A 12490-nucleotide genomic window follows, 5' to 3' on the forward strand; every position below is an offset into this window, starting at 1 on the left:
TACAACCCCTCTGCATCCTGGGCAAGGATGTGGAAGTTGTGGAGGAGTACAAATAACTGGGTGTGACTATCAACAGCAGACTGAGCTGGAGGAGCCACAGTACTGCTGTGTACAAGAAGGCCTGCAGCAGACTCTACTTTCTAAGGAAGCTGAGGTCCTTTACTGTGTGCAGCAAGATGCTGGGGATCTTCTACCAGTCTGTGGTAGCCAGCACCTTGTTCTCCTCCGTGGTCTGCTGGGGAAGCAGTATTGCAGTCAGTGACGCCAACAGACTGAACAAGCTGATCAGGAAAGCGGGTTCTGTCATTGGCTGCAAACAGGAAACATTTGAAGCAGTGATGGAGAAGAGGTCACTGAACAGACTCCTTTCAATCATGGACAACCAGAGCATCCTCTCCACCCTGTTCTGGACAAACAGCGGAGCTCCTTCTCTAGGAGGCTCAGACAGCTCCGCTCCAAAACTGCCCGGTACCAGAAATCCTTCAAACCCAATGCAATAACCCTGTACAACAACTCACAATCCAATAGATAACCTTTGCACATTTCTTTTTTTTTCTTTCTTTTTTTTATTACCTATTTATTTTATTTTTTTTCTATGTTGCACATTTCTTTTACACATCTTTCTACCTGCACTGTTATGTAAATAGCCTTTGAAATTATACTACCTTGTTGTTTGCATTTATGCTACATTTTCTTTGTTCTTGTTATTTTTATATTATTCTTAGTCTTTTTTTCCCCCTCTGCTGTCAGTTGCTATGGTGACAAACAAATTTCCCACATGTGGGATCAATCAAGTATTTCTGATTCTGATATCAACATGTGCTGTACATTAATAAACAAGCAATGAAAATGAAACAAAATAAAATTAAATGCCTTGGGTATGAATTAATAAATTCAGGTATAGAATGGTTATAAAAAATTAAATTTGACCGAACATTACAGATTAAAAATTGAAAAAATGTTCTCTTGGGAGCAAATGTAAAAATTCTTTATACATTTTTGGTAATTTGAAAAATTAAATTATTCAACATGTAGTCTGACCTCCACCAGAAGTTAAGAAAATTTTGGGATTATGTTTGAAAATGTATATATACCTGAATGTAAAATTTATCTAGAAACAGCTTTATTTAATATTTCGAAATAGCATTTTCTTAGGTTGGTGGAAGCCATATATGTTTCTAAAGCAAAGAAAATGACTGTGTAAATTATTTGTAAGCAAAATAATCACTGAAAATTTGCCAAGAAGATTTAGAAAAGAGGTAAAAACTAAATAATTGAGCGACCGTATTAATTAAGTGAAAGTTTGCAAAAGGTAGACGTATTGGGTTTAAATCTTCTTTAATACGCTTTTGCAGGGTAAAACCTTAGTAAAGGTTTATAAGACATTTATTTTATCTTATTTAATATAAAATAGTGATTAGGTAAAAGCCAGATTCAAGATAAATCATTTTGTTTCCGAATAACATGTGGCACAGTTACTATGTATTCCAGAAAAAAAAGCAATATTCTACACATTTAGAAGCTTTTATTGTGAAGGCAAACTGGAAGAAGAATGAGTCACTTCCTGTTGGGGTTAACGTCGTGCTAGCTGGGGCGTGTTGGGTTCGGTCTTCCTTTTGCTTCGTCAAAAACGAACTTCATGGTTGGGTAAAGAGTTCACAGTTCGACTTTTGACAAGTAAGTAGAGCTCATGGTGTTCTTTGACGTCAGCAGTGGTTCGTGTCGTAAACTTCAATTATGGCTCAGAATACAGAATTTTGGTTAACTAGTTGGATTAGACTTAAAAACTAGTTTCTCTAAAACTGCTCTGCAGAGGTTTAGCGCGGTAACGAGCCTCAGAATCGTGTTGTTTGGTTGTCACGTGTGTGTTTTAGCTTGCTTTGTTTCAGCTTGCTTTGTTTCCTGAGCGTTGTGAGTGTGACTCAGTGCTGAAACAATTCTCGTTTCTTGTATTTCTTCTCATATTTATTTTTAGGCGCCGGGCAGAACGTCTGGACAAACTGGACTGGATGTTGTCAGGTATTTCTACCTGAATGCGGGTGAACGCAGAACCGAAGCCCCACTGGGCCGTCCAATGCGCAGCCGCAGTTGATTGCCAGGTGACCTCCCTCGGTGTTCTTCATGCTGCCGTCGGTTGCATGATGTAGCAGGGCGGGTTCGCATTGGCTGAACTGAAGTTGTCAAAGTCGACAGAAGAAGCTCCCAACAGCGTCGTCCTGTCTGACAGTATGGCTCGCTGGCTGGCAGCCAGAGCCTGGGCTTGGGCTTGGGCTTGGGGCCACTCGAGGGACACCACAACCAAGAGCCCAAAGCGACCCAGCTCTGGAGGCTGGGACCTGGGCGGCTGGCCTTCCTGGATGTGGGGGAAGTGGAGACCACCAATTGCCCACTGTGAAGCGGCAGAAGAGTTTTGGGAAGCGGAGGAGAGGCTTCCACCATCTACGGTGGAAGACGTTGGAGTGGAGAAACCAGAGTCCAGTGCACAGACATCCAAGTGGTGGAGCAGTTATCTCCCATCTTTTTCTTTTTGGCCAAGAAATACTGAGACCGATGGGCTGAAGAAAGGTAGAAAAAAGAGAGCTGCAGCTCAGCAGGAGACTGATGGAGACTTTTCTGATTATGAAACTCCTCCACCCTCTCCTCTGCCCATTTCCCTGTCTCCTTTTCGACTTTTTGCTCACAGCTTGACTGTGGAAATCCTGGCTGAACACTACGAGATCTGTTTTAATTTCCTGCGCCACCTTTTTGACCTGTGCGTGGTCGCTTTTTTGTGGACCGTGTCCCCTCCCGCCAAGCTGGTCCTGGAGGTGCTGGGGGTCCAGGGGGCGCTGAAGCTGTGGCTCCACGGCATGGCCCTGTTTTTTGTTTCCACGGTGGGCATGGCTGGACTCTTGTGGCTGATTCAGGAGTATCTCCCCCAGTTTGCCCTCATCTACGGGATCATTCAGGCCTTGGTGATTTCTGTCAGCATTCGACAGAGTGTGATCCTGGAAATAGATGAAGACAAGAAGGAGGAGGAGGAGAGGGATGAAGAGATTGAGGGGCAAAACTAAAACACTTCTCCCCCACCCCCTGGATTTTATACACTTATATTTTGTTTTACAACTAGATTTTAAGATGTGTTTTAGTTCTGAGACTACAAATCCTGTAATAATGCAATCCTGGCTTTGCTAAATGAGACTGTCAGACCATGAACACACTCTACTGGAGCTGCAGGACCGAGGATAACAACCAGTGATCCTTTTGACTCTGGCTCTACGTCATACTTGGTGCAAAAGCATCACAAACGACTTCTACAAAAGCTGGTTCTCAGTTTGTTTTCCACAGATGGATAGAAGCTTCTGCCATCAGGGACCTCCCTGTTCTTAGTAGTTGCTTTCCTTTCACTTGTGCCAATTTGATCGTCTTCAGATGTTCTCTGCAGGAATTCAGGACCCAGCCATAAGTAGATCGGTGTAATCACACTGAGGACCGAGAAAATTGAGCTTGGTCCATGGAGGATGTTTTGGTCTGAGCACGAACTGCCCCGTCTTATTTTGCAGCTTTACTTGACCTCTGATGGAACTCCTGGGTCCATGCAGGAGCTGAAAGGGGTCTTGTGCATCCTCTGCTGCCTCAGAAAACCACGTCCTCTCCCTCCACCGGCCCACCTTCGTCTTCAGGTGTTCTTCAGTGCACTGAATGTGTTCATAGACTGATCGCTGCACAGATTAGAACAAGAACTGAACACTAAAAGAAACCTGTCGTTTAATGCTAACATTTCTCAAACTATGTATCACAAAGTCTCTAAGAAGTGACCATTTGGACTGAGTTTTGGTCTCTGTCCTGTTCAGGTAAACACTATTGTTGTGAATGAGAAATGTAAGAACTCTTGACACTAGAAGAACACTTTATTTTTAAGCTCTTTGGTGTCAAATTGCCTTTAGTCTGTTGTGTTTCTTCTGCTGCTGACTGTTTCAGTGCAGAAGTGAACTGAGTTGCACCTTCTGTTGGTGGGTCACTATCAACACAAAACAATTTTGTTCTGTTTGTGCTTTATAATAGTTCACTCTGCACTCAGTTATGGTCTTACACTCCGTCTGCACATGCTCAGTTTAGTCTCCCGCAGGCGTGTCGCTGCCCGTCACCCTGACTGGCTGTAATTTGTCATTTTTCTGGAGGATCAGAAAGATGGAGGTGGAGCACTTGCACATACAGATGTGTGAGAGCAGGAATGAGAGAAAAGTGAAGAGCAGCCATGGACAGGATGTCTGCACAACTACAGTTTGCACACGCTGTTAAAGAAAATCAGTTTTATTAAAGAAAATTGATCTTCACGAAGAAGATGGGAATTCTTGTCTAGCTGCTTTTTGCTGTTATTGTGTGAACTAATACTCGTCATGCACCTTTTCTTTGTCTTGAATCAAGTTAAATAATAATTTGAACAAATCCACACTTCAAATACTTTTCTAAACTGTGCATCATGTTAGTTAAACAGAGTTGTGCTAAGAATTTGCAATCTTGGAGCTCCACCTGAAAGAAGTCGGCAATCTCCGTCTCATAGAAATGTATGCATCATGTAGCCCTGCCAGGACAATTAAGAAAACTGAACATTGAAAACTTCAACGGCTCAAGTCACATGAGAAATATTAAAAAATATATAAAGATCTTGGTGTACTACAGTTATGCAAACTTATTTTTGTAAGCTAAATAAGTTTGCAGGGTGAGCTTTTGTGCCGAAACTTATTAAACACTCGACTAACAGAACTGGAGCTGTCGCTTTATACTCTCCTTTGTGAAAACGTGGAGCGACGGTAGTCCAAAGGAAGATGTGGAATGTTGTCAGATCTCGGCATAAACACGGACTCCTCTAAACCACAGCAAAACCACAGAATGTGTTGACCCGGCTCCAGTTCTTCTCTCAGCCTGGAGCTTATCTGCTGAGGCCGGGAAGGCTCCTGTCCTCCATGCTTTTAAACTAACACTGCACATGCAATATCCCTTATCCAGTAATCAGCTGCATGTAGGAAAGGGATATGTGAAACCCAGAAGGGGTTAATTCCTCAAGGACGGAAGTTTAACACTTTGGGAAACATTTACGGATCCTAATTCCTGTAGATTTTATCTTTAATCTTATTTCTTTTTGGAATGGAGCAATTCTTCTCCACTGCAGACTAATACAGAATTCTCTGCATTTTACAAATTATTTCAGTATTACGGTAATTTTGTCTGATTTGGTACAGTCACAGCCAAAAACAAGACAATAAAAAAATTCTACGTCTCTTTTTGACCGCTTCAAGTTTACCTTGATCGGAGGCGGAAATCATTGATAGAGAGATTTAAGGTTAAAGAACTGAAACCAGAAAACAAAGGTCTGAGAAATTAGGATTGTTACCCCAGGAGCAGTTTGAGGCTGAAAATACAGAATTCTGAAGAATAAAAAAAGTTTTAAAAAAAAGAGCAATATTTTAATAGCGCGTTTATACAGGCTAGCATATGCTGAATAAAAAGTATTCCATTTTTTTTTTTGCAACCAAAATTGGTTTATGATAAAAATAAAAATGTAAGTTGCTGAGAATCAAATTGATTCTGAGTCCATTTTGAGAGCGATGGTCCAGCTAATCTGTTTTCTATTCGAGGTTAGGAACAGTTTTCAATTAAACAAATGTTCACTTAAAAATAACATTTATTTCACAACTGAATGGCAATACAAACAAAAACATCACTTTTGATGCACTCATGACACCAGCAAACATGAGTGCATCATTCTAGTACAGCTGCGAGGTCCAGTCTCCCAAAAAACATGACGGTGAGGAAGCTTCCGGATATGGTGACCTAACCTGCAGTTAGTATGTGGGCAGGATCCACATGTGAACATGTGGAGGAGTGAGTGGGGGGGGTCGGGATGCGTGTTCTCTGGGCTTGGGTGATGGACTGAAAACCTCCCAGCTGTGTTGTCGCTGCATTGTGCAGGCTTAAAGGAAATGATACATCTTAAAACGCACTTCAGCCTGGTTTTCAAACTAGATAAAAACAAAGCATCACCTGTGACAGGTGAGAACAAAAAGTCATTCTTGAAGTTGACTGATCCTGCAGCCTCGTGGGAGGAGAGCAGCTCGATGACCCCTGGTGACCTTTCAACCTCTGAAGGGGAAAAGGGCTTGAGGCTTACCAGGCTGGAAGAGATGGTATTGTTCAGGTTTCATGTCGGAGAACAACAAACCAGCAGCGACTGAAGCAACTGCAGCATTTAGACGAGACCATCCAGCGATAACCTGCAATACAGTTTCACCACCTCTCACAGGTTTATCCAACAAGAATAAAAAAAAAAAAAGTGTTGAAGAATTTGGGATGGCGGGGAAAAAAAACTCTGTACTTGTTAAGCAGTGGCAGGGTTTTTTGCGGTGTGAGATTTACTGCAGAAGAGTGAAAACATGCGGTTCTGGGATAGGAGAGAAGTGGTTCCTTCGGATGGAGGAGCCAAAAGAGGTGGTTCTGGGTCTAACGATCTGGAAAAATAGCAGAAGCGTTTGGGGCCGGGCTCATCTGCGGCTACCCCAGAGGGGCTGAACTCAAAGAGGACTGCGGGTCCATGAAATGATGAAGAATTCCAATCACGCCTGTGCCCACCGAGCCGAGTTGATCATTAGTGGGTGGGGGAGCCCCTGGAGTTTGGGGGGCCCGTGCCTTGGCCCTCCCCTCTCTGTCCATGGCCTCGCCGGCCGTGGCCCAGGATGCAGTTGGCGCTGCCGCAGCCTTCGTCGTCGTCCTCGTCGCCCTCACTCTCGGAGGAAGACTCTCCAAACTGTCGGGGTTTCTCATAAATACAGCAGCCTGGAAACAGAAGCACAACTTTGTTTTATAGTCTTCATACATTCTGACATAATAATGAACTTTTACAAATGAACCTAGAACAAAATTACTTATCTGGTTCCATCGCATCAGCAAAGGTACGATTACAAATTATATCTACAATGGGGAGTCCTCCACAGTCTAATATCTGCAGTAAAGCTGCCCAACAGTTCTCTTTTATTCCAGATCTAATATAACTCACATAATCCTTTACAGGTTTATAAGTCTTAATCTCAATGACTTCCTTTTAATTTAAAGTGTCCCTCGAAATTTTCCTGTGATTTTGTTTAAGATTTACTGGGAACAACTGCCAGTTATTTCAGATTTATCACCACCTTCAGACATCAGCTTTGGCAATGTTCACAGCGCACTAGGCGACGTGCGTTCATGTGTCTACTTGCAATAAAAAGTGTAAGTACAGCAAATGCGTGTTTCAAGCGATCACGTTCAAAACTCTCGTGTTCATGTGTAGGTATGCAAGTTTCTCTGTTTTCGCACTTTGTGTACAAAACGTGTCCATTGAATGCGTGTTGAAGGTTAAACCAACTATGACCAATCGGGGACCTGCTATTATCTCAAGATCGACCAGTTGATCTGTAGAGACCAGATTCATTGACTATATGAGAACTGGACTGAGTAAGTGGGATGTCACCCTTAGAAAAAGACTTACTTCATTCAAGCTCCAACCAAATGAAGTCAACTCAGTTGCTGTTTTTTTGTTTTTTTAGCACTATGGACGTCGCTATGTAGAAGTCAGACCACATGAAGCTAGAACCAAATAGTGATTGGGCTGGGTCGTTTATATGGCAACCACTCTCCCCAATAAAGAGTGAGCTTGGTAGAAGACAACACCTCTTCCACTAAAAATGGGCTTGGGAGAATCAGTCAATCAAACTTTGTTAAAGTTTCTTTTTTTGAGGCATCTCACTGGTCAGTTTATAACTTGAATAACTTTCACAACAGAAAAAAAAATTAGCAAGATAAAAAAAAAAAGGAACAGAAAGAATTATTATTCTGACAGCTGTTCATTTCTCTATAGCCCTTATGCTATTTTGAGGGGTCCAGATGACCCCACCCTTACTTTGATGTGTTCTCCCTACCATGACAAAGGTGGAGAGGATTTCATGTAATCCATGAACACCAGTGAAAATCACAAATCATTGAAGAAAAAAGGTTCAGAGCACTGTCTAGTGGGTCTAGATGACCCCACAAGATAGCACAAGGGATAGACATCTATGGGACTTTGTTTTCTCAGAGCCAGTTGGTACTTCGTATTTGGAACATGGGGGGGGTGGTGGGGGGGGGGGTGTCACTCAGTCCAGTTCTCATACCCACTCAATGCGAAAACCTAGCTGCTGAACATGCTAACATGCTGACTGATCTCCGTACTGTGTTCATTTGTTTTGGGAACTCACACTTTGAGGACCGTCTGCCCAGATGCTCGTTGTCCACTGTGTCACTGGACCACTCTACTTTCTTCTCCGTCTTCCTCTTCCTCAGCTTGATTGTCAGGCTCCGTCCCTCCTAAAATAGACACGCGGTGAATACAAATGATTTAAACGATCTCATTTATCTTTAAGTTGCTTGGTTTCAGAAGGAAACTTCAGAGAAATTAGTCTATGAGTTTACATGCAGATTGCTGCTGCCTGGCTGCTTCTTAGCTGTTGGTTTCTGCTCGTCAAAATGAGTTTTTGTGGCTTTGTGTTTCTTCATAAGGATGGTTTCCAGCAACAACAGAGAGTGAGGTAAAAGCCTTTGGTCCAACCAGCCATTAGATGTGTCTAAATGCGTGTTATCATTCTATAATCTATTAAAGAGCCACATTAATAACTGCACTTTTTGCACTGAAATTTGAGCACTTAATGCAGATGCATAATAATGCAACTCTCTCAACCCAAACCCATCAAAAACAAAACAAAAAACCTTTACATATTATTATTTAATCAATCAGTTTAAAGAAACAGTAATTGCCTTGGATACTTAATACTCTGGCCTCTCATATGACTTCCTTCTCCAGTGTTTCATTTCCACATGCACAGATATAAAACACATTTGTTGGATAGAGGTGGCTGCATGCTGAGAAGTATTGGTCTTCTTAAAAGACACGTGCTAATCTGATAATCTGTGATAATCTGATATCTGCTATTATTGCATAAAGGACATCGGATTATCCCTTCGACATGCCTTTTATAAAAATGAATATCTCCACAAACAAACAAAAAAGATATTTAATGTAAATATAAATGGGCTCACTGGTAATGCATTCATTTGGAGGAAACAATTCATTTTGTTAGTCTGTTAAACAAACGGGGACATGGATTTGATGAAAGATCTGATTTTAAATTTCCAATTAGTGCCAGACTTATGGGTTTTTTTTTATTGAAAGAAAACAACAAAAGTACAGTGCTTTCTTCTAATACTGTAGAAGAATTACAAATGTATTTGATGCACCAGGACAGAAAATTTTGCACTTTGGGAAAACAATTTTATTTTGATTTATTTATTGTTCACTGATTTTGTTTATCAACTTGAAAGGTTGATGCCATCATCAACCTGCTTATTTGCTTTGTCCTGCATGAAAGCACTATGAAGTGCTTGTGTGTACTAAACACGCCATACAAATTGAATTGCTTTGCTATTAGGGTTCTCTGTGATATCAGCCTGCAGCCACTGGACTCAAAGCAGCACGGCTTCCTGAAGTGAGAAATCACGCCTGGAAATCTGATAGAAAAACTAGTTAGAAAAATTGAAAATTTGGTGGAGAGTTTTTTTTTTACATTTTTTTTATAGGAGCTGGGTCCAAATCCCAAAGGAACCTACTCACAGAACATGATTTGTTCTGTGACGAAAGCATCTGACCCCCAAGAACAGGGGTAAAGCATGTTTAAACTTTCCTGACTTTAACCCTGAACTCTGGCTGAAATCCGCCTGAACTTGCTTACTCTGGGTATGTCGGTTCCAAAAGACCGGATATGAGTTGGCGTAATTACGCTCGACTTGGTAACCCTGGGTTAATGCTCGTGCACCTCAAGTACAGAAAGACATTCTCAGTGGATCGCCGATTTCCGGAGTCACCATGGAAACGCGTGGAGAAAAAAGAGAGAGCTATACTTCAGTGAGACTGAGTCTGAGATTTTAATGAAGGGGTAGATTATACGGCCATCAAAAGGCACTACGGGTGCATCGGAACGGTGGACAAATCAAACGTGTGTGTATATATATATATATCCCGTAGGAAAAAGAAAATGTTTCTTTTTGGGAACGGTATCCCACAATTCCTTGCGGTGCCGATTTAACAGCAGCACCAAAGTTACACCTACTTAATTGAATTAATTTGAATGAAAGTAAACTAACTGTTTGATAACTATGTGTTATTTTTAAGATGACCTAAATACATAATTTATCTTAACTGAAGCAAAATATTAAGTTAGATTAATGTAAAAAAGTTTATCTCTACAACATCCATACGTGGTCTTATCACCCTCTCTCGTGGAAAAAGAATTATCTGAGCTTCTTCATCCACTAAATCATCTTCAAATGGACACGTCATGCTGCTTCACCTCTCTGAAAACAAACTAACCTTCAACTAAACCTGCTCCAGACCAGGTTATGTTTAGAGCATAAGTTGCCATAGCAACTTGACATACCTTGAAACATACCTCCTTTTTTGGAACAGAAAGCTGAGGTTATCCGCTTCCTTAGCCTCAAATTTACAGTGGTAACTAGCATAACCTGCTTTCTGGAACACACCCCAGTTCACTCTCAAATCTTGAACACACAACATCTGGCCTGTTTACATGGGTGAGCCATGGTACCGTTCTCTGGACTTCTGGCCCACATTTTTGGTACAATTGTGCCATGAACACAAAACGCAATAAAGGAATTTGACAACACATAGGGACCCATCAGTCCTGTGTACAGGGCAAACATGAAACTTATGCCGCTCATGTTATGTAGCCCCTTCTGGTTAGCTTAATCTCTTCTGTCCTCAAAAAGTTAATCTGAAATCACAACAAAGTATCAAAACCTTTTCTTTAAAGAATTTGGGTGAGCTTTCACACTTGCCAAACAAAACATACCGTACAGGTTAACCAACTCAGAACAAACCTGCAAATCTGTGTTTGCAAGCAGACCAGGGTTCAAACAATGACCAAAAGTCCCAGTGTTCACGTGTTCCAAAAGGGTTTTTGCTCTTCCAGATTAATTCTAAAATTCTAACTACCTGTCTAAAGAGCGAATGCACAACTGAGATGTGAAATCTGCAAAAAAGCAAACAGCAAATCTTTTTAGTTCAATGGGCTGAGGGGGCCCTTCATGGCCCCCATTTATTCATCTACTACAGGGCTGCCCAATCCTGGTCCTCAGAACCCACCTACCATCCTGCTTGTTTTCCAGTTTTTTCTGCTGATACGCTGACTTAGGCGTCTCCTCCTTCTGACTGACTGAACACACCTGCAGGGAGAGCTGGAACACAGGCAGGGTGTCAAATCTCGATGACCGGGATTGGGCAGCTCTGATCTAGCACATCCCCACGGATGCTTGACTAGATTACAATTTTGGGAAACTTGAAAGGCAAAGCCATCATCTACAAATCTAATGACAGCCCATCTGACTTTAACAACTGAAACACTTGCTTTAGTACTTGGAGCCATATTCTCTGATGGCTACACTAAAATGGCTGTGCATATTTTAACCCAATCCAATATGTCGTAAAGTCCAAATATATTTGACTAAGCTGCTACTCGTCCTTAGTTTTTGTTGCCAGTGTGGTGCTATAAATAAAGAATTCCTAAATAAATGCACAGAAAGAAGTGATAATTCCACCAAAATATGCTAATTCCAAACCCATTCGTGGCTACAGTGATGCCCCACACACAATTAGCTCGATAATTAAGCCGGGAGGCCTTGTGAAGAGACTCCATCCTTCTCCAAGTCAGAGGCGGACTACAGACGTAGCAGCTTGGCCTCGCAGAGCCGCCGTCATAAACACAACACAACAAGAAGACCCTGAGCCGAACCATCCCACGATCCTTTCTTTACCTGCTGCTGCTGCGTCGGGGGGCTGGTCTGGACAGTCTCTGTGATGGTTTCACTTGATGTCCCTGGTGGAACCTCCGCCATCCTGTAGCAGCGCTGCTAACTAGCCCGTTAGCCTCCTCTCAGAACCGAACCAGCCACCGCCCCTAGCAACGGATATGACGCTGTACCGGCGACAAAGACGGAGCGAAATAAAGAAACACGGGTTTAAAAAGGTAGCAATGTAAGCTTAACTTGGCAAATGTCCCAGCAGAGCTGTAGTGCACCCGATTCAAGTTACACAACAAGTAAGCTCAGACTCAAACGGAAGAGACATTTGGCAACAGGAACTGGGCTGCCGTTTTTCAAAATAAACTGCCCAGTGTCTTGCATTTTCATGTTTACGCCCAGACCGGAGAAGACATTTCCTGACCCTACCTTCATAGACTGGAGATGCACGATTGTCGTGGTCGTCCCCCACCCCCACCCCCCAGCAAGTTAGCTAGCACCAAGTTTGAAGTGTTTTCTTAAATACGTCGACGATTGAATCATACGACCCGATCCGATTTTACGTTTACCGACTGTTGTAAATGTGCTTTTTTCCCCCATTCAGTTAACGTTATCATCAAAGACTATTAAAAAT

The 12490-nt window shown here is 42.2% G+C and overlaps 2 protein-coding genes across 2 annotated transcripts; one reads left to right on the plus strand and one right to left on the minus strand.

Moving 5' to 3' along the window:
• The first annotated feature begins 1496 nt into the window (after window positions 1–1496).
• Window positions 1497–4746, plus strand: c11h6orf47 (chromosome 11 C6orf47 homolog). The gene is made up of 2 exons (XM_004074339.4): window positions 1497–1677; window positions 1976–4746. The coding sequence occupies exon 2, from the start codon at window positions 2229–2231 to the stop codon at window positions 3051–3053; it is 825 nt and encodes a 274-aa protein (XP_004074387.1). The 5' UTR covers window positions 1497–1677; window positions 1976–2228; the 3' UTR covers window positions 3054–4746.
• Window positions 4747–5647: 901 nt separating this feature from the next.
• Window positions 5648–12205, minus strand: ppp1r11 (protein phosphatase 1 regulatory inhibitor subunit 11). The gene is made up of 3 exons (XM_004074168.4): window positions 11872–12205; window positions 8247–8355; window positions 5648–6813 (listed from the first exon to the last, which is right to left on the minus strand). The coding sequence occupies exons 1-3, from the start codon at window positions 11950–11952 to the stop codon at window positions 6626–6628; spliced, it is 378 nt and encodes a 125-aa protein (XP_004074216.1). The 5' UTR covers window positions 11953–12205; the 3' UTR covers window positions 5648–6625.
• Window positions 12206–12490: the final 285 nt, after the last annotated feature.

Source organism: Oryzias latipes, chromosome 11 (assembly GCF_002234675.1).
Source record: "Oryzias latipes chromosome 11, ASM223467v1".
NCBI lineage: Eukaryota > Metazoa > Chordata > Actinopteri > Beloniformes > Adrianichthyidae > Oryzias > Oryzias latipes.

What these genes read in the sequence shown, in the direction of transcription:
- c11h6orf47 (XM_004074339.4), top strand. Translation starts at nt 2,229, where the DNA reads ATGGCTCGCTGGCTGGCAGCCAGAGCCTGGGCTTGGGCTTGGGCTTGG.
- ppp1r11 (XM_004074168.4), bottom strand. Translation starts at nt 11,952, where the DNA reads ATGGCGGAGGTTCCACCAGGGACATCAAGTGAAACCATCACAGAGACT. An exon ending in CCCCGACGCAGCAGCAGCAG is followed by an intron (nt 8,356 to 11,871) that starts GTAAAGAAAGGA and finishes TGTCTATTTTAG; the next exon opens with GAGGGACGGAGCCTGACAAT. An exon ending in GGGCAGACGGTCCTCAAAGT is followed by an intron (nt 6,814 to 8,246) that starts GTGAGTTCCCAA and finishes TTCTGTTTCCAG; the next exon opens with GCTGCTGTATTTATGAGAAA.